Here is a 26,624-nt window from a genome sequence, read left to right on the forward strand (position 1 = left end):
GTTCATGTTCGGGTTCAATTCAGTTTCCTCCAGCCAATATTTTCAAAGTTTCTCCTTCATCTTCTTTGCCATGTTCTTTATGTCATCATCTACTTGACTCTCCAATCGACAGATGATTGTGAAGAGATCATACATTTCCTTGAAAAAGCTGTGTGTCGTGACATATTTGGTGCCAAATACTTCAACAGTGAGATCATAGAACTTCTCAAGGTAGCCACATATCTTCTTGACTTCAATCCAATCTTCTTCTTTGGGCAGACCAAGGGATTGTTTGTTGTGCTTCTTCTGCTTCAAATCACGACAAAAATCTAAGTTAAGTGACTCAAATCCCTTCATCACTTACTCATATGGTATTGCTGCCTCTAGCATTAAGTATGTGGAGTTCCCTCTAGTCAGCACATCCAAACATAGAAACTTGGATGTATTCACCTTAAGCAATGTTGTTATATCCTTAAATGAATCAGATCTGGTAGGTGAACCATTTATCCATCTTACAGCTTCCCCCACTCGTCTGATAGGCATTCCTATATCAGTCATTCAATCACACACGACTAGGTTAAAGATGTGTGCAACACATCTCATGTGGAGATGTTCTCCACCTGCTGAAATCATATTGTTATCAAGAGGCTTTGACTTCAAGTGCCTAATCGCTACATTGTTTGAAGTAGCATTTTCTATGGTGCAACACATAAGTCTGTGTAACCCCCATTCATCCAAGACAGCCATCACTGCTTTAGCAAGATCCTTCCCTTTATGACTACAAACTTTGGAGAAGTTTATTATCTTCTTATGCAATTTGCAATCTTTATTGATGCAATGCGCCGTAACACAAATAAAGTTTGTGTTATTGATTGATGTCCAACAATCTGTAGTAATTGATACTCTCCATATTCCTTTAGAGCTGAAAAAGACCTTGACATGTTCCTTTTGCTCCACAGGCATCTTAACACAGTCTGCATGAATAATGTATCTACTTGGGATCTTGAACTGTGGACAAACTTCTCTTATAAATTGCTTGAAACAGTCTCGCTCAACGAACCTAAAAGAAAGTTCATCGAGGATAATCATCTTGCATAGTGCAATCCTACAAGCTTCCTAGTTGAATCTCCAAGTTGTCAATAACCCTAATACTTTCTTGGTTGAGCATTGTTTGCTCTTGTGTAGCTGTATGCTTCTTCGAACATGATTGATGGTGTTTCCACATTGTCGTGGTTCCTTTTAACTTAGGATCAGCTGCAATCGATTTCTCACATCTGTTGCATTTTCCTTTCTGAACCTTTATAGCATGATTCCCTATCTCAACAAAGACTTTTGTGAAAACATCCCATATATCTGACCTTCATGGAACTTTTCGCTTCTTTGCCTCTTTAGCAATAACGTTTTCCATTTCTTGTATTTCAATATCTTCAAGCATTTCAAAATCTGGACCTAGTATATTGCTAGGTTGAGCTTGCGTACTAGAACCACAATCCACCATCTGTAATTTCAAGCACAATAGCATAAAGCCATAATCCATTAGCAATTTAACACCAAACAGTAAAGGATAAAGTCACTAAACAATAACCTCATTAAAAGTTACTTCTAAAAATATTAATATTAAACAGTAAAAATAAACACTAAACAATAACCTAAGTTTAAGTTGCTAAAGAACTCACAAAAGAAATCGACCACGAGAAGAGAATCTTACAAAACATTAAAATTTAGATTAGATTTGAAAGGAAGTTTGATGATGATATACACAAATATATACAAACTCCCAAAATTATTAATACATGTAATATACAAATTCCCAAATAACAAACTACCATAATATTAAAACGAGTTTCATGATGATACAAAATATTTGATTATACAAAATCCAGCATGACAAATATTTAAAAGTGAAATAAATACATACTTATTTTGAAATTCAAATCGGAAGGGACTTTAAACGGCAGGACATAGATGGACAACCGATTCCAGTTGGGATTTCACAGCGGCGCTAAAGAACAAATTTTATCGTCGGCGCAAGGGAGAAAACGAGAGAAGAATTATTTAGGGTTTTAACTTTTCATCTACTTTTATTATTATTATTGTATTCTTTCTATTTACAAGTAATAGATATATTGTTTACGCACTTTAAAAGACTTCAACTTTAAACGATGTACTCCCTCCGTCCCACTTTAGGAGTCTCAGTTTACCATTTTTGGGTGTCCCACTTTAGGAGTCCCGGTTGGAATATTCCATAAATGGTATTAGGCCCCACATTCCACTAACCTTTTTCCACCCACATATTATTAAAAAACTAATATAAAAAAGTAGGACTCATATTCCACTATCTTTTTTCACCAACTTTCCTTTACATTTCTTAAAACTCGTGCTGAACTGAAATGAGATTCCTAAATTGGGACGGAGGAAGTAAAATTTAAAAGTTTTTCTCCGATAATAAGTGAAGAGTTATCCTATTTTTAAAATATTAATGCATAAGCACTTTTGACTTTGAGATACTTATTTTTAAAATAATTTATAAGGATTCTTATGATTGAACACTTCCATATTCCCAAGATATGCCTCAAATAGTGTTTGACTCCAATTTTAACTAAAATAAAAAGGATAGGATGAACCTAGCCTAAAAAACTAGGCTCAAAATTAATTTGGATTGAGAGAAAGAGATGGAAAGAAAGGTGTAAGGCCATCCGCAACGCTGTCTCTTAGCCGTCTTATCTCTTAACTATTCATGGGCCACACTATACTTTTCACTCAATCTCTTAACTTAGAGACAACACCTGCAACCCTCCATCTCTTATCCGTCTCTTAACCATCTCATCCATTAACTATTCTTTCAATTTCATTTTTTATTTTTATTTACAATTAATAAAAACACACTTCATTAAATAAAATAAAATTACAACTTCAAATTCTAAAAAAATTTAAAAAACACATAATTAAAATCCTAAAAAATAAAAAAAAAATACATAATTTAATTTCTTCCTTGCGGCGGCTTCCTCCCGGTTACGATGGATGTAAGTCCGGGATCGCCTTTGAGGTGCCGCGGCTTCCTGCTCCTCCCGACGACGATCTTCTGCTAGCGATTCTTCCATTATTCGACGCATTTGCTCAAATGGATCCATGAATGGATTAAATTTGGGAGAAAAATAATGTTTTGAGATGAAGAATGTAGAGTTCTTGAGTGAGAATAGAGAGTTTTTTTGTGGATTAATTTGTGGGAATGATTTGATATTTATAGAAGTGATTGGGGGCGTAAAAAAAATTCAAAAAAAATAAAAAAAATCTGTAAAAAATGGCTATAAACGGCTAGTATAATTTTGGGGTATTTTTTTATTTTTTGATTTTTTTCTGAATTTTATTTAAAAAAAACAATAAAAAATACATTTTCAATAGAAATAAACGACGCCCACTCGCGGGCCGGCGAGTGGGCGTCACGGATGAACCGCAGCTCGCCACGTCGCCAACGCGCGTGGCGAGATAGCTGGCCAGAGTGTCTCTCCGAGACGAGTTACGGGACGGGATATGAACGGGCTGGGGACGAGACGGAGCCTGCAACGCTATCTCGCTGCCGTCTCGTCTCTCCGAGACGAGATAGGGACCGCAACGAGATGCGTTGCGGATACCCTAAAGAAGGAGGAATCCTCTTTGGTACCTAAGACCTCCCACAAGAAAATTAGGGCAACCCTAGGCTACTTTGGCCAAAGTAAACACTCGATTGGCTCCACATTTATGACTACACAACCATAAATGCATACATTTACTTGACTTAATCTAAAAGACCAAATCAAACCACCTACAAGTAGGAATTTGGATAAAAATCTCACAAAGGAGATGCTCCATAGGAGTCTTTTAACATTCAACATTCATCAATCAACTAGGGTTTAAAGTCTCACAAATAAGTATATATAGGTGGGGTTGAAAACCCAATAAAAAGCCTGAAAAATGGATAAAATCGGCCAAACCAGTGCCAACGCCCGACCGGAAATTTTAGAATACGAAAAATCGTCCGTCTGGGCGAACTTTCTGCCATTCCTCATATATGACATAAACTACGTTTTGTATATCAAAATCGGCCTGACCGCGCGTTCTCTCTGGAGCCAGCGCACAGCTTTCGTAAATTTGTCATAACTCTCTCCACCGGACTCCGATTGAGGCGTGCAAGATACTCACGTGAACCTCTTTCGAAGACGAAGACATTGGTTATCCTTGAGGAGCATTTGGACGTCCTTTCAATAGGACGATTACTCTTGGAATCCAGCTGCGGCTGAAACTTTTTACGCACGGCTCCCATGATCATATCATCCTCTCCTTCTTGGAAAGGACTTGTCCTCAAATCCGAGCGTTTTCCTTTCCTATGATCTTTGGGAGACCATCGAGCTTTGTAGGATCCTTGAAGTGTCTTCTCTTTCATCCTTGGACCCCAATCTATCCACGGATCACGTCGTCGGAGTGACTCTTGATGTCCGGCAGACATGGTCATATCATCCTCTTCTCCTTAGAAAGGATTTGTCCTCAAATTCCGATCTCGCATACCTATAAAATTAAGCAAGAGCAAATCAAATATCACACCAATAATGGGGATTAGGACCACTACAAACTCCAAAAAAAGGTATCACACCAATAAGGTGGGTATGATCATGCACAAAACCAAAAGCCAATCCAACATATTCATGAACCATCAAGTTCAAGACTAAGTCACAAGAAGTATGAGAGCATAAATTCATGAATTCTTTCATGTCCAAAACCAATCCATAGAGGGAAAAGTATATAACAAGATTTTAGAAATTTTCCAAATTATCATCCTCATAATAAAACCTAACAAAGTCATCAAGATATCCTTCATGCCAATACCCAAATAATCTTAAAAAGTAGGCACAAGATGTGGGTGCACATAAGCCTATACTTTCTTTCACAATGAAATCCCAAACAAGACCATTAGAAACAAAGTCTTTAACAAAAAGACCATAAAACATCTCAATTGCATTGAAAGGCTTGATTGAGATGCAATAAAAACAATTAACATGGCAAAACACACATGTCCCAAGCACTTTATTTCCATTTGGCTCGATCATCCCCGCACTATCTATGCCCAAATTCTTGAATATCTTTACAAAAGATTTGACATTCTCATTAGGGCTAAAGGTACACAAGAAATGGTCTTCATATTGTGCATGGTTAAATATCACCAAGAAAAGCCTAAGCACAAAATCTCTAACCTCAAGATCATACAAGGGAAGACCATCAACAACCATTAACACATAATTCTTGCTCAAATAAATAATACCCTTCCACAAATTGACAAACTCTTGTCTAACACATAGAGTAGGTTCATGACAATTCACATCAAGCTTGCAAGAAGATATATCAATCAACAAACCAATTTTATCAAAAAGGATTTCACTCAATTGCCATAACAATCTCAAAGCATGAGCACAAATATGAGAACGATACATTGTTATGCCATTAATCACAACACAATCCACATGAGACATGTGAGTGGAAAAATCCTTCACAAAACGGCCATAAAACATTCCAATCCCGTTGAAGGGTTTAACCATTTTACAATGAAAACAAAGCAAGCACCAAGTTCTAAACTCATCAACAATTTCACTCCTCGTGGTTCTACTATTCTAATCCACATACTCATGAAGCATAAAATTACCAACAAACGAAAGCTTAGTCATCTTAGTATGAAAGGAAGTCATTCCAACATTCAATATAGAATTCACAAGAAAAATCTCATGTCTATCAATACTTGGATTTATCAAGAAAGGATCAACATACGATGCAAAGATAGATTTACGATTTAACAATTTAAGTCTTGATGCCACATATCACACACATCAATAATGACAAACCTATCAACACAAATATGATTCTCTAATCCAACCGCATTCAAAGGGGAATCAAAAGGAGACAAGGTTAGTGCACTTGAACCTTGGGTAAGGAGTTCATCGACTTGCCCTTGTTCCTCTTGATCCATCACCGGTAGCGTAGTCTCCAAGCCAAATGCAACATGATGCTCTACTTCCGTGCCTTCACTTTTGCTTCCTACAAATTCATCAACACAAAAAGACATACAAGAAGTGTTAGTGGGTAAAAGCTTATATTCATCACCCAGGGCAAAGGGTCAAGGATTATCTAGTGCCCACCCATGGTTGGCCTTAGAATCTAACAAGCACCCTTCACTCACTTGTGCTTGTGGTTTTTTTCTCAATTTGTGTTTATCTTTTCTCTCACCCCCTCCACTCTCTCTTGACTTTTTCATCTCACACTCGAGTCATTTTTTAAACTCTCTTGGCTTTTTAGGCCCACTTTCACTCTTAAGCCTTTTCTCTCTTTCTCGTCGCTTTCTCGTATGCTCATAAGCTTTTTCAATCTCCGGAGGAAGAAGAGATCTCAATCTAACTCTTGTCCTTCCCCACATATAAACATACTCATGGGTGACTTCATTTTTAATGGCCTTATTATCACATTCCCATGGTTTCCCAAGGAGAACGTCACAAATATTCATAGGCACCACGTCACAAAGGACATCACTTTCCATGTCTCTAATTTTAAGCGGAACCATTACTTGAGCCTCCACCATCCAATCACCAATTTCTCCTAACCATTGAAACGCATACGGATTAGGATGTTCAACCACCTTTAAAGAAAGCTTGGTCACGAGCCATTTACTCACCATGTTGGCACCACTTCCACCATCGATAACTATCAAGCATGTCTTCGTTGCCACTTTACATTGCATGTGCAAGGTATCGGTACTCGGCCCCTCATACACCATTGGACTCAAGTCGGGAATCAAGGATGGAAGGATTCCAATGGGCTTGCACTCTTTCTTGGCTTCATAGCCAAGACCTTTACACTTGGGATTATGGTGTTTCTCACTTCTACTTGTAACTATTCTTTGAAATTGCCCCACAATGGATCCAAAGAGCTCTTCGGGGCAACGATAGGATGAGATGTATCTATCCTCCTTGGTGAAATGCGACTTTGAGTGTTGTCACATTTACCATGTCGGGAGCTAGACCCCTCCGTGCTCTACAAAGAGTGTCTCTCTCAATTGGCCTCTCAAACTCCTTATGACTTTCATACTCTCCATTCAATCTAAGGCGAGGCTATTCTTGAAGCCTTGCCCCTCGTTCTCTTGTACCCCCTTTATCAAGCCCATAACCATGGTACCTTGACTCATCACCTCTTTCATGTCTCATTCAGCTATTCCCTTCAAAGCACCTATAGCCCCTATATCCACCTTCACCATTCATCCCATACTCATTCCCCATATATTCTCCATAGCTTCTATGGGGAGGTTCCTTATTTCTCGTTCCCCTCTAACCCCTCTATCATGGCCCCTTAACTCATAATCACATCTTTTATCCATCTCTCTGCTATATCCTCCATAGAACTTATAGTCAAGATGAGGCCTATTTCGATTCTCAAACTCTCTTTCACCTCGTCCTATGGTATCCCAAGACAACCTCCTTTCACTCTCCAATGGCCTTCGTTGCTAATTAAGGGATTTAACGTCTTTCGCCATAGAGGTGTACCTACAAGAAACAACAAACACTAGGATCTAGTCCTAGAGTTTAGTAAAACAAGAAAGAGAGATTTAAGAAGCAAGCTCACCCCAATGGTAGTAGTATCTGATAATGCTCGTTTTATGCATCTATTTTGGGTCTAAATTATGTGTTTTCCATGGTGCTAACGTGTAATTATAAGTCCAGGTGTGTGAATATTCTGTCAGACCCAGGAATGTGTTCTATTTACCAGGGCAGAGGAAATAGGAGCAAAAAGTGAAGAAAATGAGCATAATCCTCGAGGGCATAAACGTCAAACCACAAAGATCGATTGCCCTAGGGATTGGAGCCGTGCCTATAAATACGAGGAAAAATATCAAAGAAGGAGGTTTTTTTGGGGGAGATAGGAAAATCCTTAGTTAGTTTCGGCTCACTCTTCATCTTCACTCACTTAGCTCACGACTTTAGTTTCATATGGGGAATTCTGGGTAGTGCTGCAGTTTCAGTGTCTTTGGAAGTGTAACACCGTCCCGATATGGGCGAAGAAACAATTTTAAATTTCTGCACGTACTTACTTTTGCCGACTTCCTTGCCGGAAGTTTGGCTACTGTTTTGAGGCTACATTTGCAGTTTGATGCTTAATCTAGTTTCTATTTTCTGTTTCCGCTCTGATTCTGCTGCTCTACTGTTTATTTACTGATCTGGATGCTTTTCGCAACTGTTGGATATTTGAAGTTGAGATCGGAGAGATCTGAGTGGATTTGTTGGTTGTTAGTTTGAATCGGAGTTGTAGGTTGTGGATCTGAGTTTTGTTGGTGTGAATCTGATGGATCTAGTGTAGATTTCCTTTTTAATGTTTAAATCTGAGTACGTATTTTTGGATCTGCATGGAACTTTCTGTTACTATTGATTTACTTGAACTAATAGATTAGATCTGTTAATTTTCTGCTTAATCGTCATGTTTAACGTCCGATCTGAAGTTTGCTTTGTTTCTATGCTCTGTTCTGTTCCAGTTCATGTTTGTTTACTGAAGAAGATGAAGATAATCGGTAGTTAGAATCAGATTCGCTTTAGTTTGTTAGTTGCAGCTTTCTTGTCAGTAGCTATTTAAGGAAATCTGTTTTGTTACTTTTTCTTATGTTCCGTTGTCTCGCTGTTTTAGGAAACTTTACTTTACCTAACCCAGTAGTTTGATAACTGTTCCAAAGTTAATTTCCAGTTTCGAATCATGCATGTGACTATGTTTGAAGCACTTTCAGTTCTCTGGATCCAGTAGATAGAATAGATTAGTTTTAATTTCTCAGGTCTAGTAGTAAAACTCAACCCTCTTGTTCCGTGGCAGCAGCCAAACCCTCCAAAATTCTCTTAATGCATTCCAAACCCTTCCGTCCTCTTGGATTCGATCCCGACTTCCCTATACTAGCCAATAGTATAGAGGGTTGAGGTTTTGAAGCGGGATTGTTGTGACAACGACTGAATTCTGAGAGTTCATGATCTCCTAGACCTTGTGCTCTAGCGAATCCTCTGAACCTAAGAGTTTACTTTTACATAGCAGCAGCATTAATAATTCCGCTCTTCAGTATCTAACACCCTCCCACGTCACTCACCAATGTCACTCGGTAGGTTTAGAATATAATCGGGCTAGTATCACTCATTTCCGATCCAATTCCCAATTGTTGGTGCTAAGACAAATCAATCAAGGTATACACGTAGGCAATACAACCAAGTAAGCAAAGCCAATCAAGCATGTAAAAGTAAGGTTCAATGCCTAAGGAAGCTAACAAACAAACTTAGTTGAGCTGAAAATTTATATAACTCTTGGCTGATCTTTAGAATTTTTTTTGATATGGCTACCCAACCCCAAAATTTATGAAACTTGGTAGATAACAAGATTAAAGGGATTAGAATGAGAGAAAAATATTCCCAATATAGAAGGTTTTCGAGAAGACCCTCAATTTAACGTTTTCCCCAAATCTGTCAAACTATGGCACAAAACAAGGCAGCAACTGCACACTTCAAGGTTCATGCACACCAAAAATCAGATCAATCCAATAAAAATAGACTAATAAACATGCATAGGCTAAAACAAGGAAAAACAAGGAAAATGAATTTTCTTAGATGCAAAAAACCAAACACTTGCTAGCCACCTAGGCTCTGATACCAAATGATAAGGATTCATATGATTGAACCTTTCCATATTCCCAAGATATGCCTCAAATAGTGTTTGACCCCAATTTTAACTAAAATAAAAAGGATAGGGTGAGCCTAGCCTAAAAAATTAGGCTCAAAAGAAATTTGGATGGAGAGAAAGAGATGGAAAGAAAGGTGTAAAGGAGGAATCCTCTTTGTGACCTAAGACCTCCCATAAGAAAAATGAGGGCAACCCAAGCTACTTTCACCAAAGCAAACACTCCATTGGCTCCACATTTATGACTACACCACCATAAATGCATACCTTACTTAACTTAATCAAAAAGACCAAATCAAACAACCTACAAGTAAGAATTTGGATAAAAATCTCACAAAGGAGATGCTCCATAGGAGTCCTTTAACATTCAACATTCATCAATCAACTAGGGTTAAAAGTCTAAAAAATAAGTATATATAGGTGGGGTTGAAAACCTAAGAAAAAGCCTAAAAAATGGATAAAATCTGCCAAAACAGTGCCAACGCCCGACCGGGCGTTTTAGAATACGGAAAATCGCCCGTCCGGCTGAACTTTCTGCCTCAATTCCTCAAATTTGACAAAAACGCCCTGCCACGCGTTCTCTCCAAGGTCGGCGTGGCTTTGGTAAATTTGCCATAACTCTCTCCGCCGAACTCCGATTGAGGCGTACAAGATACTCATGCGAACCTCTTTTCGAAGACGAAGACATTGGTGGTATTTGAGGAGCATTTGGACGTCATTTCAATGGGCCGATTACTCTTGGAATCCAGCTGCGGCAGAAACATTTGACGCACGACTCCCATGATCATATCAATAATGTTTAGACACTTCATTGACTTTGAGATCTTATAACTGATAGTGACACAAATTAAAATTGACTTTGACAAAATTTGGAAGTAAATTCTAATTTCTTCTATTGTGACAAAGTTTGAAAAGAAATTACAATTTTTTCTATTATTAATTAAAAATATAATTGAATTTAATTTTGGTTCCGATAACCGATCGGTTATTATTCCAGAACCGGAGGATTAGATCCATTAGACTAGGAAACTATGTGATTGCCCATTGATATGTAATGCACTATTTCCTTAGCTCTACAACAATTTGCAAGTATACAAGGCATAAATAGTATAGCTAAAGGGTAAGCACATGGATATCGAACACAGGGAATACGGTCACAGATTGGTTACCAAATACTAGGCTTCTATCAATATTTGGACACATAATTTGGAGTTTGATTTAACTAAGAAAACTAGTTAATGAAAGCAAGTAAACAAAAACAGTAAAAGATCGCAGTTAACTTGGTTTAGCAGATGAAGCAAGAGAATTACTTGGATGTGCTTTCACAACTATGGTTTATATAAGACACAATTTACAACAACCTAGCACAGTTCATGCTTAACTAGAACGAGTCACATAAGTATTGTCCATGCGACACAAAGTAGGCATAATTCATATCCGTCTTATACATGCAGGTGACACCCACTGAGTGACATCCATTGGATATTTATAATTTCTCGATCCACATTTAGATGACAGGTACTCTAAATTTGATTACAAATTATACTGTTTGAACTACTCGTCTTGATTTATACTACTACATTTTTGTGGACATTTGCATTCTCTCTGTGTGTGGACTTACTATTATTGCATTCAATTTCAGTTGGATATTTGTATTTTAATTCACCAGATAAGAGCTCTACATGTATTGTTTTTGCCCGGCCTTTGTATGTGGATATTAGAATATACTATTTTCTATAGTTATTTTATAGATTTGCATTAATTCATATGATTAGTTTTTAGTTGTTATAATATATGTTCTAATCTGCAGGTACGAGAATGGTGACAAACGGTGAAAAAAGTGAGAACAAATTCACTATTTATTTCATCTAATAACCCTCTTTAAATCTTCGATTCAGTTACATCTATGAAACTTTGATAATCCTGATTCTTTGCCTTATGTTATTCACCAGATGGATCTTTTATTATCTACAGTATAATTTTCTTTGTTCTTTATTAAAAAAATAATGCGATCTATACTTTGTGCATTCACTGTAGCTACTAATTATTTCTTATTTACTTCTGTCTATTCTAATGAGGTACGAAAATAACGTATCATTCAAAGTTGTAGAATTTTTATTTCTGCATATGCAATAATTTACAAAGGTTTCCAACTACTAGTAGACTAGTAGTAGGGCTGGCAATTTTCGACACGACACGATAATACGACACGAATCCGCACGAAATTATTGGGTTGGGGTCAAGTCTTATTGGATTCGTGTTCTTATCGGGTTGACCCATTAAGAACCCGATAATTTCGGGTTGGGTTCGGGTCGGATGCAGGTCGGATACGGGTAACCCATTAAGAAATAATATTATTATTTTTATTATTATTTCAAAAAATATATATTACTTTAAATTTTTAATTTCTTATAAATTAGGTTTAAATAGTATAAAACGAATTTTAATTGTGTAAATTAGGTTAAAAATTAAGGTTTAATCGTGTAATATTAGGTTTTAATCGTGTAATATCAGGTTCAGGTTGTTATCGTGTCGTGTCAACCCATATTATATCGTGTCGATAACGGGTTCGTGTCGGGTGCGGGTCGTGTTCGGATTTGAAGGTAGCAGGTCGGGTTCGTGTTCGGATTTACAGTTTCCTTAACAGGTCGGGTTCAGGTTAGGCCTTATTGGGTTGGGTCATTATCAGGTTGACCCGATAACGACCCAATTAGCACGATTTGCCAGCCCTAACTAGTAGTAGTGGCATGGTTCAAAATTTGTCACTGCCAATAATTTATCCCCCTGCAATGAATATGGAGAGAGAGAGAGAGGTGATGGCCACACATAATAAAGATAATGAGTTGTTGATTATGTGCTTGTTTATGTTATTTGATGCTGCTGCTTCTCTTCTCTATTGCAGATTTGCAAGCTTAAAGTATTATGTTTCAAATATGGGTTGCACTTTTAGAAATGTTTGGACCTCAATTTTTAGTACTACTACTATCTATGCACGTAGGATTTTGATGTATCATTATGACATTGGATTTTTGTTATTCAAATTTTGCATTTTATTTGAATTAGTTGTTTATATAAATTTTGTTGGATGGTTAATAGCAATTTAATATGATATTTTTACATTGAAAGTGGAAATATAATTATATATTTAATAAAGATGTAAATATAAAAATTTGAATGACTAAATGTAATTTATAAATATTTATAGGATGAAAATACAAATCATAGCAATTTGTAGGTGAAAAGTATAAAAAAAATAAAATGTAGGTGGGAAGTTGTAATACTCCCTCCGTCCCTTTGTATCTGAGTCGTATTCAGCTGAGTCATTTCCTTTTTGACAAAAAGTACTTTACCCTCTCTTCACCTCTCTATATTTTGCCTTTCTGCTTTATTCTCCTTTTACTTAACTCATTTAAAATCATTTTTCTTAAATCCCGTTCCGAAAAGAAATGCCTCTACTACAGAGGGACGGAGGGAATAATATATATTTTTTGGGGTTTTTTTTGTAAATTTTCGTGCATTTGTATAGTGTAGTTTAAAAGAATAGTTTGTAACACTATGCATTGTGATGACATGAGTTTTTTCTCGACACTTTTTTAGTGTAATAAAGAAGGGTCTATCTTCTCACTTGCTTTGTACACATTTTTTCCTCACACATACAATAAGTGTAATTACACATAAAGTGTCAAGATAATAGTTTTCTAGTTGCATTTATACGTGTCATAAAATGTGAATTTTCTAGTAGTGGGAGAAGCCTTGGAGGCTCCCTAATTTTGGAGGCAGTGAATGGTATATATATGAGTCAGATTATGAGGTATTTATAGGCTTGAAAAAGGTTTGGAGAGGGTAATTTTCATGCTCCAGAGGATAAAGAAAAGATTTGGCTTCATAAGGTAATATTTTGCTTTCATTCCTTGAGTTATTAAGCACTTGACAACATTACGCGACGTTCGTTGAAAGGCCATAACTTTCACAGAACTCCGATTGAGATGTTCAAGGTACCATCGTGAAGCTATTTCGAAGAAGAAGAGAATGGTATACAAAACACTCTGATCGGACTTTAGAATTGCTAGAGATAAGGGTTTGAACAGTTGAGGCTGTTGTGCCCAGCGGCCGCTGGGAAGTTTCTGAGCTCTCTGGACATGTTTCAGCACTCGTTGGCTAGGGTCCAGCGACCGCTAGCATGCGCTTCTTCTCCAGCTTCCAGATTTCGACTTTTTTCTGTCCATTTTGGGCTCTATTTTGCACAACACTCACAAAACACGTCAAAAATACCAAAATGGATAAAACATACAAATAATGGACATGTAATGCAACTTTGACACTCAAAATGGACCAAATAATGACCTTAAAAAACAATGTAAAATCCGAGCATATCACTTACACTATCTCTTGGCATGATAGGAGCACTCGAAATGCACATTAGGGTGTCCACTATAGGGGCGGCGCGCCGGCCGCCCCCATCCCGCCTCCGCCCCACCTTGCTATAATGGAGGGACCGACCGCCCCGAGGCGGACGCCATTTTTGGGGTGAAAGGCCCTCCGGCGAGTTTTGTGCGAGGACGCGCCGGACTGACCGCCCCGAGGCGATAGGCGGGCCGGCCTATAGTGGGGCGGTGCGAGGTGCGGCAGTTCCGGGGCAGACGATTTTTTTTGTTTTTTTTAAATTCAATTTAATTTACCTATAAATACACCCCATTCCTATCATTATTTTCACACCATTCCAACGGAGCAATGAATATTTGCTCCAACGTTTCACTGATATGCGCAGGAGCACAACACATACCACACTCCAGGCCGATTTGATTGAAGAAGTTTGGACACGTAGGGGAGGTGACGCAGTGTGAACACCATTGTGATTTTCAATAGATTAAATTTTCGTTGTATAATTTTTTCAGTACTTTAATACGACGAAAATTTAGTGTTTAATTTTAATTTCTTCACTTATAGCCGTTTTTTTCTAATTACGTATAGTCCGATAATTTTAATTATAATTGAATTAAAATAAACGAAAAAATTGGGGCTATTGGAAGTGTCCACCTATAGGGGCGGACAACGTTTTTTGTGGGCGCGGATAAATAAACTGGGGCTGTGGACAAAAAAAGGGGGCGGGGCTATTGGAAGTGTCCGCCTTATAGTGGACACTCTTATGTCTTTTCTTGCTACCTCCAACTTCTGAGTGACCACCCTGGTTCGATCTCATCTTTCAATGAATAACTCATATCGTATGTGCAATCATTGCCGAATAGAATCTTTTTCAAATACATCTATAATGAAATAGAACTTAACATCTATGGGGTTTGTTGTATCATGAAAGACTGGATTTTTGCATAATTGAATGGCTGACTGGCTATCAAAGTAAACAACATGAACAACTTTAAGAAAATTGAGTTAAGAACGAACTCCCTTCAACCAGAAAGACTCCTCCATAACCTCTGTAATGGCTATATACTCTGATTCAGTAGTGGATAATGTACCAACATGTTGCAGCTGAGTTTCCAACTGATGCAAGATATGCAGACAGTGAACATATAAGTAGATGCTCAGCGATGGATGAAAATGCTCTTCTCAATTGGGCGATGGAATTGATCGTAGATGCACTGCCTGAAATCTATCAAGAAATTAAGAACCTCAAGTCATCTCCAACACTCATTAGAGTTGTACACCAACATATTACTAGATAGCATTTCCGAGGCTCTTTATAACACCAACATGAATGTTAATGTGACCATCCAACGATACTCCAATCTAGAAGCCAATGAGACGTCGAAGATGACTGAGGATGAGCTCTGAGTGCACAACCTCATGTTGCACGTACTCATTAAGAGGATCGAAAAATATGATTAGTAGATTTTATTGTATTTTCTATTATATCGTAATTTTATTTTTAGTTCTATTAAATCGTTTTGTGTTATACATTGGCTATTCATTTTTCAATTTTACAATTAAAACAATTATTAATGCAAATTAATGTAGGAGACATAGGGAAATCGGAATGATAAGATGACAGTGAATTGTGGCGTGGCGAGAGAGCATCCTTTGTGGATACTCTTTACAGTGAATTGTGGTCTGGCGAGAGAGCATCCTTCATGGATACTCTTGGCAGCGAATTGTGGCCTGGCGAGAAAGCATCCTTTGTGGATGCTCTTGAACCCCTATTAATTTTTTTTACAGCGTTTGTGAACGAAGGATAATTTAATTTTCCCAAATAGTTGATGGTGAGTAAATATGTTCATGAGATATGAGTTAAATAGTATAGAACCGCAGTGAAAAGTAATGTAGAAAGGCCGAAAAGCAATTACTGCAAGTAAAGGAACGCAACTCAATTACAGCCTGATAACATTAATATTTTAACTCTATTTTCCAATTAAAAAAAGAAGATTCTCACTGCAAAATTTCTTCCATCTCTCTCACACACTTCATAGGATTTCTCTCTCTAGTTTCTTTTCACACCCACAGAAAACAAACTCCAGATAATAACCCTCTTCTATGCATGCAACTGAATTATCCAACTCGCGCAGATCCATAATCAGAATTGAGTCTTCTCCCTCCGCTTCTGCAGTTTTCGCGATTGGTGAATCATCAATTGCTGAGGATTTGAGGATAGAGGCGGATTAACGGCAATGAAGCCGGAATCGGGTTTGGATATTGAGTATCCGAGTGAGTTCATTAAGCCTGAACCAGGAACCGGTTCAGGAGATCCGAACCGACCCGAATCGAACAGTTCTAGTTGGATGGATCACTGCTATGTTCCTAGAGTGAGGCCGAGTGAGGCGAACGGTTTTGCGGTTTATACGAGGAATAAGAGGTTTAAGAGTAGAAGTATGGATAGAGCGTCTAAAATTGAGGGAGATCCTGTGGTATCAGTTAAAATTGAGGATGTTGTGCGTTTGAAAGATGAATTCGCAGTTAATGGTGGTGATGGATTGAATGTGGTTGAAGTTGGGGGTGATTTGGGAAGGGATAGTGAGGGGGAGATGATGGAGATTGAAGTGAAAGAGGAATCTATTCCTTTAGCGGGGAGACGGAGGTTTACGCGCTCTTTACTTGCTGACTCTGAAATGGAGAATGAGGATTTAGGTAATCTGAGGGACGCGGTGATTTTGGAGGCAGATGGATTGGTGAGTGAAGAATTGGCGCTGTTGGGCAGCATGAAGACTAGGAAAATGGAGATGAAGATGTCGAAGAAAATACTTATAAAAGGGCGGCCAACAACAGTTAGAGAGCTCTTTGAGACTGGGCTGCTGGAAGGATACCCAGTTTTCTACAATGGTGGCAAGAGGGTATTTCGATCAGCCATAATATCTTTTCTTAGTAGTACTTCTTTTGCTGTGGTTATATTACATGTGCTGTCACTACTAATTATGATATTAGATGGCCTCTTTGAATTGCTGTTTCCGTAGTGTTGGTTTAGCTATTTCTTTTTAATTGTTTTTGCTCTGCTATTATTGTTGCTGGTTATGTTTTTTTTTATACTATTTGTAAGTATCATGCCATTCTCGATATTGCTAATTTATTTAGGAATGTAAAAGGTATAGTAATAAAATTGTCTGTGTTATTTAATTTCCCTAATCACTCAATTACTGTTGACATTAGGCATGTCAGGATGTAATTCTATATAGCTTTATACGATCTGCTCTAGCAAATTTAATACTCCTGTTGCAAGAAAAGAGTGATATGGGTGGTTTGTGCCTGTGGGTGGGAAGGATCGGGAAGAGAGAGAGATCACTATCATTGTTACATTTTTGTGTAAATTGGTTGAGCAGCAATTTATATTCCTTCTGCATATAAATATCATTTTGAATTTCAGATGTTATGGAACTCTCCAAGGTTTCCTAATTGGATCTTGCATGTGGTTTGTTACTTGAATCAGCTGTCAATTTCAATTTGGGCCGTTTGCGTATGCTATGTGCTTCATTTTCAACTAGAAACTCCTATGGCAGCAATTTTCTGAGGATTAGATTGCAATGTTGATGATTGGGGATAAGATGGTATGGCTAAGCCAATCATTAGATGCTTGTTACAGCATACTCTTTATCTTCACAGGCAATAGCATGTCATTTAGGATTGTAGTGATTAGTGACTTGGGTTAAAGACTTGATTTAGCTACAGTCATAGTGCCATATCATGTATTTCACACCACTTATTTAGTGTACATAATAAAGGCAAAGGTCACAAGGCTTTGTATTCTAATTTAGGGATGTTGATATAGTGTTAAAGCCCCTTGAAGGTTCCTCTTAGCTTCTCAAAAGTCAACATTTATGTGAAGAAAATATATAAATAACGTTCAGATCAACATATTACATGAGTCAGACATCCTCGACACTGGGTGTAATCAGTCTTTATTTGCGTTAACTTGTTTATGGTCATATTGAAGGATTAGGGATAATCTCTCTTAACATTTCCAGTATTTCTATTGTTTTGACACTGTCAGAATGCTAGTAAAGATATTAATCTTGCCGCCCATGTGATTGTTTCTTATGAAGTTGAGCACCGTCAATATGTAACGCTTCCTTCAGGATACTCAACTGATTATAACATCTTCCCAGGGGTTTCCACTACGTGGTACGATAAAAGATGCTGGGATCCTGTGTTCTTGTAGTTTCTGCAAGGGAGCACAGGTGGGTAGTAATCTTGAGGTTCTCTTTTGTAGTCAATGCAGGGAATCCAAAATTTTCACCTATTGCATACTGTACATACTGTACATATCACCTGAAGCCAGAATGATTCTCTCAATTGTCCAGGTAGTTCCGCCATGCCAGTTTGAGATACATGCCTGCAAATCATATAGACGTGCATCACAATATATCTGCTTAGAGAATGGGATGAGCCTCCTGGATGTGGTCAAAGAATGCCGAAAATCATCTGTTAAAACTTTAGAAGAAACAATACAAAACTTCATAGGCCCTATTCCTGTGAAGGAATCTGTCATCTGTAGGAATTGTTCTGGTAAGCAATATGGTTTCTTTATTCTTTTATATTATTTGTTCATATTCAAATGTGTACATACATATTGATAGATGTTATGCTTAATTTCTAGTACCTACTGATTTAATCTCTTCTAAATTACATCTTTGATTTTCTTTTTTACAGGGTCATTTCTTGCGACCTCTGCTGCAAAGGTGGAACTCCTCTGTGATTCTTGCATGGTTATTCTGAATTCAGATTTTGATGCAGAAAGTGTAAAGTCAAGGTGCTATATCCTTACGAGTAATCATTGCTTAAACATTTCTCCCTCGAAAACTCGATGTTGACTCTGTGAAATATACTCATCGCTATTCTTAATAATCTGTTGAAAACTCTGGAGTGATTGTTGAGTTTTGCTGATCAAAAGTTGCTCATGATTTTGTTATAAAATTTTCCTCTTGATTAACCTTTTTTTGTTCCCGTTCAGGCCTATGGAGCCATTATTAGGTTTATCACTTTCTGAAAATGGTGAAGTACATTCCACTCCCCTAAAAAGAGGTCGTCCAGGAAGAAAAATGACAAAGTCTGCATCTTTTTTACCTCTATTGCTTATGATTGCTTTCCGTATGATTTTCTGAAAAGATAAGAAATGAAGGATGTGACATTTGTCCGCTCATTTGCAGGCATTCAGAGCTCAAGGCCTGTGCAAAATCATCAGCAAAATCCTCATTGCGTGGTGCAACAAAAAAGAAAGGCCAACTAAAGATGACTAAGATGTGGGGCTTTTAGGCTTTTCTTGTTCTCTCTATCATGGGAAAATTTTGTGCTCATTAATTGTTTTGTTCTAGAAAAAGTTGCCTATAAGTATTTCCTTGTGTTGTTTGGCATACTCAGGCTGTCACTGTCAACTTCTTCATTAAAGTCTCCTGGAAGTGTTATCATGACATATTCCAAATCATTATCTGATCCAACTTCAAATGGCAGAACTTCCTCTCGTGGCTTACTGAGGAACAAGACTACGAGAAAGATACTAAAGAAGTTGGTGCATATGTTGATGTAATTGATATGAAATTCAGTAAAAGTGTTAATTTAGTTTTTTCTTTTGGTCTTGTAGGTTGTCAAGTACTGCATCGCTCTCACAGTCCTCAAAAATTGCATCTCCTCCCCTTTCTGGGAACTCAAAAAGTTCCTCAAAGAAGATAACTAAAAAGTCGTACAGTTAGCTTTGATTTTCACTTATGCACTTTTACTTCTATTCCTTTGCACATACTAAACAACTTTGATACAATTTACCAGGGATCAGAGGATGCACAAGCTGGTCTTTGAGAATGATGGATTGCTAGATGGAACTGAAGTTGCTTATTATTCTAATGGAAAGGTGGTTCACATAAATGTTAACTTTAACGTCTTATCGTGCTATTTCTGCATTTTAACATTCTGGTGCTTTTGTAGAAATTGCGAGATGGCTATAAAATGGGATCAGGAATAATATGCCGCTGCTGTAGCACTTTGGTATGATATTGATCTAGCTTCTGAAATACTTAATTGTTTCGGTGACATTGATTTATCTTCTTTTCAATGAACAGGTTAGCCCATCTCAGTTTGAAGCTCATGCTGGTTGGGCTTCCCGCCGGAAACCGTCAGTCTTACATTTTTTCTTTGGATCATCAGTGTATCTTGATCACACTTTTCTGTTTATATAACTCCTCCTGACTAGGTCACATATTTCTGCAGCTATATGTATATCTACACATCTAATGGTGTGTCTCTCCATGAGTTTGCCGTCTCTCTATTAAAAGGGCGCAAGTGTTCTTCAAAAGACAATGATGACTTGTGCATCATCTGCGCAGATGGTGGGAAACTTGTGCTATGTGATGGCTGTCCGAGAGCCTTTCACAAAGGTGGTTATCTGTATAAGCCTGTTAAGCTGGACAATTTTTACTTTGGTTTATTGTTAAGTACCTGTCATCCATACGATGGCCTTATTTTCTAAATACATGTCATCCATCCACAGTTTTTTCTTTTATTCCTTTTAATACTTATTTTGTTCTGCTCTTACTTTTATTTATATTCCTGTACTTTCTTTTGATTTTTGTTTTTTTATGTACTTATACTTGTTTCTTAAACTATTTTGGGAATTTTATTTCTCATTCCCTTATGAAATAACATCATCTTAATCTGTTATGTGCTAATGCAGAATGTGCATCTCTTTCGAGCATACCTCGTGGTAAATGGTATTGCACCTATTGCCAAAACATGTTTCTTCGAGAAAAATTTGTTGAGTGGAATGCCAATGCTGTTGCAGCTGGGAGAGTGTCAGGTATTGATCCAATTGAGCAAATAACAAATCGTTGCATTCGAACTGTCAAGAATCCAGACGAAGCAGAAGTTATAGCATGCATAATCTGCAGGTAGGAGCCACAAAACACATAGAATGAAGGAACCAAGAAACTAAAATTGCACATATTTTATTTGTTGATATTTTGAATTTGTAATTTTCAGAGGCTATGATTTCAGTAAGTCTGGCTTTGGTCCCCGTACTGTTATATTGTGTGATCAGGTAATCTTCATGACTTCTCCTCTAGGTTCTTATGTGGAATATTATATTCTAAATAAGGTTTCCTTTTTTCCAGTGCGAAAAGGAATATCATGTCGGCTGTTTGAAAAAATGCAAGTTGGCTGATTTGAAGGTTAGCACTTCAGCAGAAGGATCCTACTTTGCTTTAAATAGTTTTACTTGTTTATAATCCTTGTACACCTCTTACAGGAACTTCCAAAAGGAAAGTGGTTCTGCTCTGGGAACTGCAAATGGATATATTCTGCTCTGCAGAATGTACTGAATGCAGGTTCAGAAAGGCTCCCTGATTCCACCTTGGAGATTATAAGAGAGAAGTTAACAGATAAGAATTCAGATTTTGACACTGATCTTGACGTGAGATGGAGACTTCTAAGTGGGAAAATTGCATCTCGGGAAACCAGAGTGTTGCTATCGCAGGCTGTAGCTATATTTCATGTAAGAGTTTGCACTTTAAGCTGATGCTCATTGTTTTGACGAATATCACAGCTCTGTGAGTAGTTAAGTACTCCCTCTGTTCCATTAGAAATGAAACGTTTTCCTTTTTGGTCTGTCCCATTAAAAATGAAACGTTTCTAAAAATGGATACAATACTCTCTCTACTTTTTCTTCTCTCTTCATTAACTCACAAAACAACACTACATAAAATCCCGTGCCGAAAAGCAAATGTTGCATATTTATTGGGATGGAGGGAGTATTTTGTAGTACATATTATGCACCTTCTGAGCTGTCATAATCTATATTTTCTTCATGGTAGTCAAGTTGTTATCCCAACTTATGGAACTATGGCAGATATTGATATATATCCAGAGTTATGTTGGAATCCAGGTTAATAGATTAGAATCATTGATGGACTCATAAAGAAAATCACTCCTGTTAAATGATATGTGAAATGAATGTTATCATACCACCATAATTTCTTTGAGGAAAAATTTTAATCTCTTGATACTTTTTCTCAAGTTTTCTTAACGTTCACGTGTCAAGTTTTGATTTTTGCAGCTGTTTATTTAATTGTGTTTCAGGAATGTTTTGACCCTATAGTTGATTCAGAAACTGGACGTGATTTCATTCCATCTTTGGTTTATGGGTATGCATTGCTTATTTGCCTTCAAGGCATAATTTCGTTCTTGCTTAGAGTTGTTATCAGTATGCCCTGTAGCCATTTGCTCTTACCAGCCTTTTTATGTGCCACTTAATTTATCTCTCAGGAGGAATATAAGGGGTCAAGACTTCAGTGGGATATACTGTGCTATTTTGACTGTGAAGTAAGAACCATATCTGCACTTTTATATTATTGCAGGAATAGTTAACATTATGATCAATAAATTATTGCTATCTTTCAGCTCAACTGTTGTATCAGCTGGTATCCTTCGGTTTTTTGGAGAAGAATTTGCCGAACTTCCTTTGGCTGCAACACGCATTGGTCATCAGGGAAAAGTAAGTTGAATCACTCAAATGTTGGTTTCTATAGTTTATGCCGCCTTGTGATTTAAAGCAAGTCATGCGGTTGTGCCTAATGGCCTAGCCTATATACTACACATCCCATGTTGGAAGTTGATTTATATTTTCTTCCCATATTCAGTACCATGCGTCATTCCATCTCTTAGTCTAATCATGGTAGTCCAGTCAGCTTTTCTTTGAGACACTTGAGCTATCGACTCCATGATGTGGTTTAGGAATATTTTCTGCCGTGTTTTGTGTGGAGAACTTGGTATTGTACTTGTACTGATGGAATTAAATGTCTTCGCAGGGATACTTTCAACTACTTTATTCATGCATCGAGAAATTGCTTGCGTTTCTGAATGTTAAAAGATTTGTTCTTCCGGCAACAGATGAGGCAAAGTCAATTTGGACAGAAATGTTTGGATTTAACAAGATACCGGAAGAGCAGGTATGCAAGTGGCCGAATAGAATTACTGCCAACCTATTTTGACATGTTATCGTTAGTTGATCCTCCGTATTTTGCAGCTTTTGAATTACAGAAAAATCTGTTGGCAAATGATTGGTTTCAAGGGGACATCCATGTTAGAGAAACCAGTGCCTAAATGTAGAATTATCAATCAAGATGAAGCAGAAGCAGATGATGTTCCGGTGCAGTGATTAAGGAAGCAAAGCCATTTAAGCCATTTTCCTTAGCGGCTTTGTGGGCTGGTGTAAATTGGTATGTTATTTATATTCTTATGGAGTGTGGAGAGAATTTAATGACAATTTTCCTGACTGAAGCGGAAGGTGATTGTAATGAGTAGATGAGAAGAGAGAGGTTGAATTGTATAAAAAATGTTTACCTGTAGTTTATTAGACAGGAGGGTGATTGATGTCTTATTCTTTATTTTCCCCTTTTCCTGTAAATAAATTGCTATTGGCCGGTGTATCAAGTGATGCTCTGTAATAGAGCAGCAGGGTGTTTATCGTTTTTCAGTTAATGTAGTTTTGTACTATCTTGTTTAGACATGATAATTAATGTGATTGTATAAAATGTTGTAGCATTACACCTGTAATTTCATCTCGGGATAATTGGCTCAATTATTAGTCTCTTCATTCCGAATTCATCTGATAGGTCTTGATGTTTCATGATTTGATGTGTTTCAAGTTATGTCAAAAGGTTTAATTTTTGCTTAAAACGGAAAAGGTATGCATGTGTTTTCTTACTTCAGTTTCTTTTGATTGGGTGTATAATTTACTTGCATTATTATTTGAACGAAAATAGTTGCTAGTCATATAATCTAGGGATAACTGCCTTAAAAGTCATAAACTTTGCCCGAATTCCGGTTTTTCTCACGAGCTTTAAAATTGGCGTATAAAGTCACGAACTTTGCATTTAGCCTGGTATTTCCCAACTCGACCCGACCCTGTGTTTTCCGGCAACTCAAAATCTTATGTGGCATGCTTGAATATTGACGTGTCCGGCATCGGAAAATCGTAAAACGACGTCGTTTTACGTAGCTGCTGCCCTGCCTCCAGCTCCTCTTCCTCCCTTCCTCCGCCAGCCCTCTTCCTCCGCTGCCCAGCACCACCACCAGCTCCATCGTCGACAACGCCACCACCAGCCACGCTCCTCATTTGAATGAATCATCATTTTGAGATTTTGCATCAAATAAAGCAATGCATAAAGCTCCGTCTCCCACTAGAGGGCAAGAAACTCCACGCCCATGTCATCAAATCCGGCTTCGACCTCCAGCTGGAAAATGTGGCTTTCTAAATGACGCTACTCTACATGTATGGAAAATGTGGCTTTCTAAAAGACGCTCTCCAGCTGTTCGACGAAATGTCCCACAGAGACCTAGCTTCTTGGGCCTCCATTTTCACCTCACACAACCGCGCCAATCTCCCCCAAAAAAACTCTCTTCTTGTATTCGCCGCCGCCTCTAGAGGAAATCTCCAGCCCGACGATTTCATCTACGTCACCTTGTTTAACACTTGCGCTGGCTATAATGCTTTGAAAGTCTGCAGCAATTGCACGCGCAGTTTATTGCGTCGAGTTTTGCAGATAACGATGTTGTTAAGTCTAGCCTGGTTGATTTCTACGCGAAATGTGGGCTCCCTGATAGAGCTTGCAGTGTTTTCAATTCATCGTCAACAGCTCCATCGTCGACAACGCCACCACCGCCGCCGCCATCGTCCTCCAGCACACAACCGATCGTACCTCCGGACTCCAGCATCGTTTGAGGAATGTGGCCATGGGAGGGTCAAAATCCGAGGTGCCGGAGGTGCCGGCGGCCTCGCCGGAGGCTTGGAAGAGGTTTTTTAAGTATTTTTAATTTTGAGTTTTAAGTTTTTTAAAATTTTAAGTTTTTATTATTTTGTGTTTTATATTTTTTTAAAGTTTTTTAATTTTGTGTTTTAAGTTTTTTTAAGTTTTTTAATTTTGTGTTTTAAGTTTTTTAAAGTTTTTTTAAGTTTTTTGGAGTAATTGTTTTAAGTTTTTTAAGTGTTTTAAATTTTGTGTTTTAAGTTTTTTAAAATTTTAATTTTTAAATTTTTTTAATTTTGTGTTTTAAGTTTTTTTAAGTTTTTTCTATTTTTTTAATTTTGTTTTTTAAATTTATTTTTTTAATTTTTTCATAGTCACTACATGATGTCCATGTAAGCGGCCACGAGACGCCACATCATTTAAAAACGACACGTCAGCTCACCATTTCGCCGGAAAAACAATCATGGGAAATCGGCGACTAAATGCAAAGTTCGTGACTTTATACGCCAATTTTAAAGCTCGTGGGAAAAACCGGAATTCGGGCAAAGTTTGTGACTTTTAAGGCAGTTATCCCTATAATCTAATACTTTGCAAATACATTAAACTCTAGCCTTAATTTCTTCAATAAGCAAAGTGAGTCCTAAATAAGAACTTGTGTAAACTGAGCTCTCCTACCCTCATTTCTGCACCTTCCTCCATCAACACCACCAAAGCTCCCTTGATAGCATCCTTTGCCACGAACACCTCAGCCTTCTCCTCCTCTCCAAACGCAACACCAACTTTATTTCAACACTAGCTCCAATTCCAAGCATTTCCACCACCAATTTCTCATTCGTAAACTGCTCCCCCACAAATGGCTGTCACAAACGGCACCCCGCCGTGATCCCTTCAACCTTCGAGTTCCATCCACAGTGCGTCAAGAACCCCCCAACCGCAGGGTGTGATAGGATCACGAGCTGTGGCGCCCAACCGTGAATCAAGAAGCCTCTGTCTCTAGTCCTCCGCACGAATCCACTCTCCACAAACATACCCTCCAACGCCGGAGACGAAGCTCCCCCCAAGCCCCAAACGAAAGGCCTATTCGATTCGTCAAGAGCGAGCGGCAGCTCCATCATCTGCTCAGGCGCGGGGCGCGCCAACGAGCCCAGAGCCACGTAGATCACGCATCCCGGCTCATGCAGATCGAGCCATTTCGTGCAGTGATGCACATTGACGGCGGAGATATGCCCCCTCCCGGCCATGTCCGAGGTCTCCACATTGCACAAGGAGACAGGGCCGATGCACCACACTCTTCCGCCTTTCACCTCGCTGTATTCCTTCACGCTCTCCACCTCCAACTCCTCGAAGCTATTCACCACCACGCCCTAGGAAGTCTGCTCCGCAGCCCTCACTTGTTCCACCAGTCTCTTCATAACGCTTGCTTTTGTAGTTTCCACGCCGCCGACGTCGGGAACCTCAGCCTCAGCGGAAGAGGTTTTGTGGTGCCAAGCGAGGAAGGAGGTGCAGCTAGAGCCGTGAAACACGATTCGGGGGATGTTGAACTGGTGGGCGAGATGGGAGGTCCAGGGAAGGCTGTACGCGCGGACGACGTCGTTCTGCATCACCTCGAATGCGATGACGAATTTGTAGCTCGTCTCTAGAGATGGAAGGGAGTCCATATTCTGGCAGGTAGAGGCGGAGGTAACCCCTACCCATTTGGCTATTTACTATAGTATGTATAATTATACATCATTAGCTCAGTTGGTTGGCGAGTTGGTCATG

At 38.3% G+C, this 26,624-nt stretch overlaps 2 protein-coding genes across 2 annotated transcripts; one reads left to right on the top strand and one right to left on the bottom strand.

Moving 5' to 3' along the window:
• The first annotated feature begins 16,071 nt into the window (after positions 1–16,071).
• LOC121795472 lies at positions 16,072–23,675 on the top strand. Its single transcript, XM_042194011.1, has 21 exons — positions 16,072–16,973; positions 18,240–18,311; positions 18,435–18,639; positions 18,784–18,883; positions 19,085–19,180; positions 19,281–19,373; positions 19,492–19,635; positions 19,712–19,807; positions 19,894–19,975; positions 20,050–20,109; positions 20,184–20,236; positions 20,332–20,498; positions 20,795–21,008; positions 21,100–21,157; positions 21,231–21,287; positions 21,365–21,610; positions 22,195–22,259; positions 22,381–22,437; positions 22,516–22,609; positions 22,923–23,063; positions 23,141–23,675. The coding sequence occupies exons 1-21, from the start codon at positions 16,314–16,316 to the stop codon at positions 23,270–23,272; spliced, it is 2,892 nt and encodes a 963-aa protein (XP_042049945.1). The 5' UTR covers positions 16,072–16,313; the 3' UTR covers positions 23,273–23,675.
• Positions 23,676–24,046: 371 nt separating this feature from the next.
• LOC121796742 (UDP-glycosyltransferase 73E1-like) lies at positions 24,047–26,104 on the bottom strand. Its single transcript, XM_042195529.1, has 3 exons — positions 25,732–26,104; positions 25,516–25,642; positions 24,047–24,224 (listed from the first exon to the last, which is right to left on the bottom strand). The coding sequence occupies exons 1-3, from the start codon at positions 26,102–26,104 to the stop codon at positions 24,047–24,049; spliced, it is 678 nt and encodes a 225-aa protein (XP_042051463.1).
• Between the last annotated feature and the right edge of the window lie 520 nt (positions 26,105–26,624).

Source organism: Salvia splendens, chromosome 3 (assembly GCF_004379255.2).
Source record: "Salvia splendens isolate huo1 chromosome 3, SspV2, whole genome shotgun sequence".
Classification (NCBI taxonomy): Eukaryota; Viridiplantae; Streptophyta; class Magnoliopsida; order Lamiales; family Lamiaceae; genus Salvia; species Salvia splendens.

Coding starts and splice junctions, on each gene's coding strand:
- LOC121795472 (XM_042194011.1), top strand. CDS start 16,314: ATGAAGCCGGAATCGGGTTTGGATATTGAGTATCCGAGTGAGTTCATT. Junction 19,181..19,280: donor CCAGGAAGAAAAATGACAAA/GTCTGCATCTTT, acceptor GCTCATTTGCAG/GCATTCAGAGCTCAAGGCCT. Junction 20,237..20,331: donor TGGGCTTCCCGCCGGAAACC/GTCAGTCTTACA, acceptor ATATTTCTGCAG/CTATATGTATATCTACACAT.
- LOC121796742 (XM_042195529.1), bottom strand. CDS start 26,104: ATGGCCGGGAGGGGGCATATCTCCGCCGTCAATGTGCATCACTGCACG. Junction 25,643..25,731: donor AGGGATCACGGCGGGGTGCC/GTTTGTGACAGC, acceptor GTTGAAATAAAG/TTGGTGTTGCGTTTGGAGAG. Junction 24,225..25,515: donor GGAGAGCTCAGTTTACACAA/GTTCTTATTTAG, acceptor TCAAATGAGGAG/CGTGGCTGGTGGTGGCGTTG.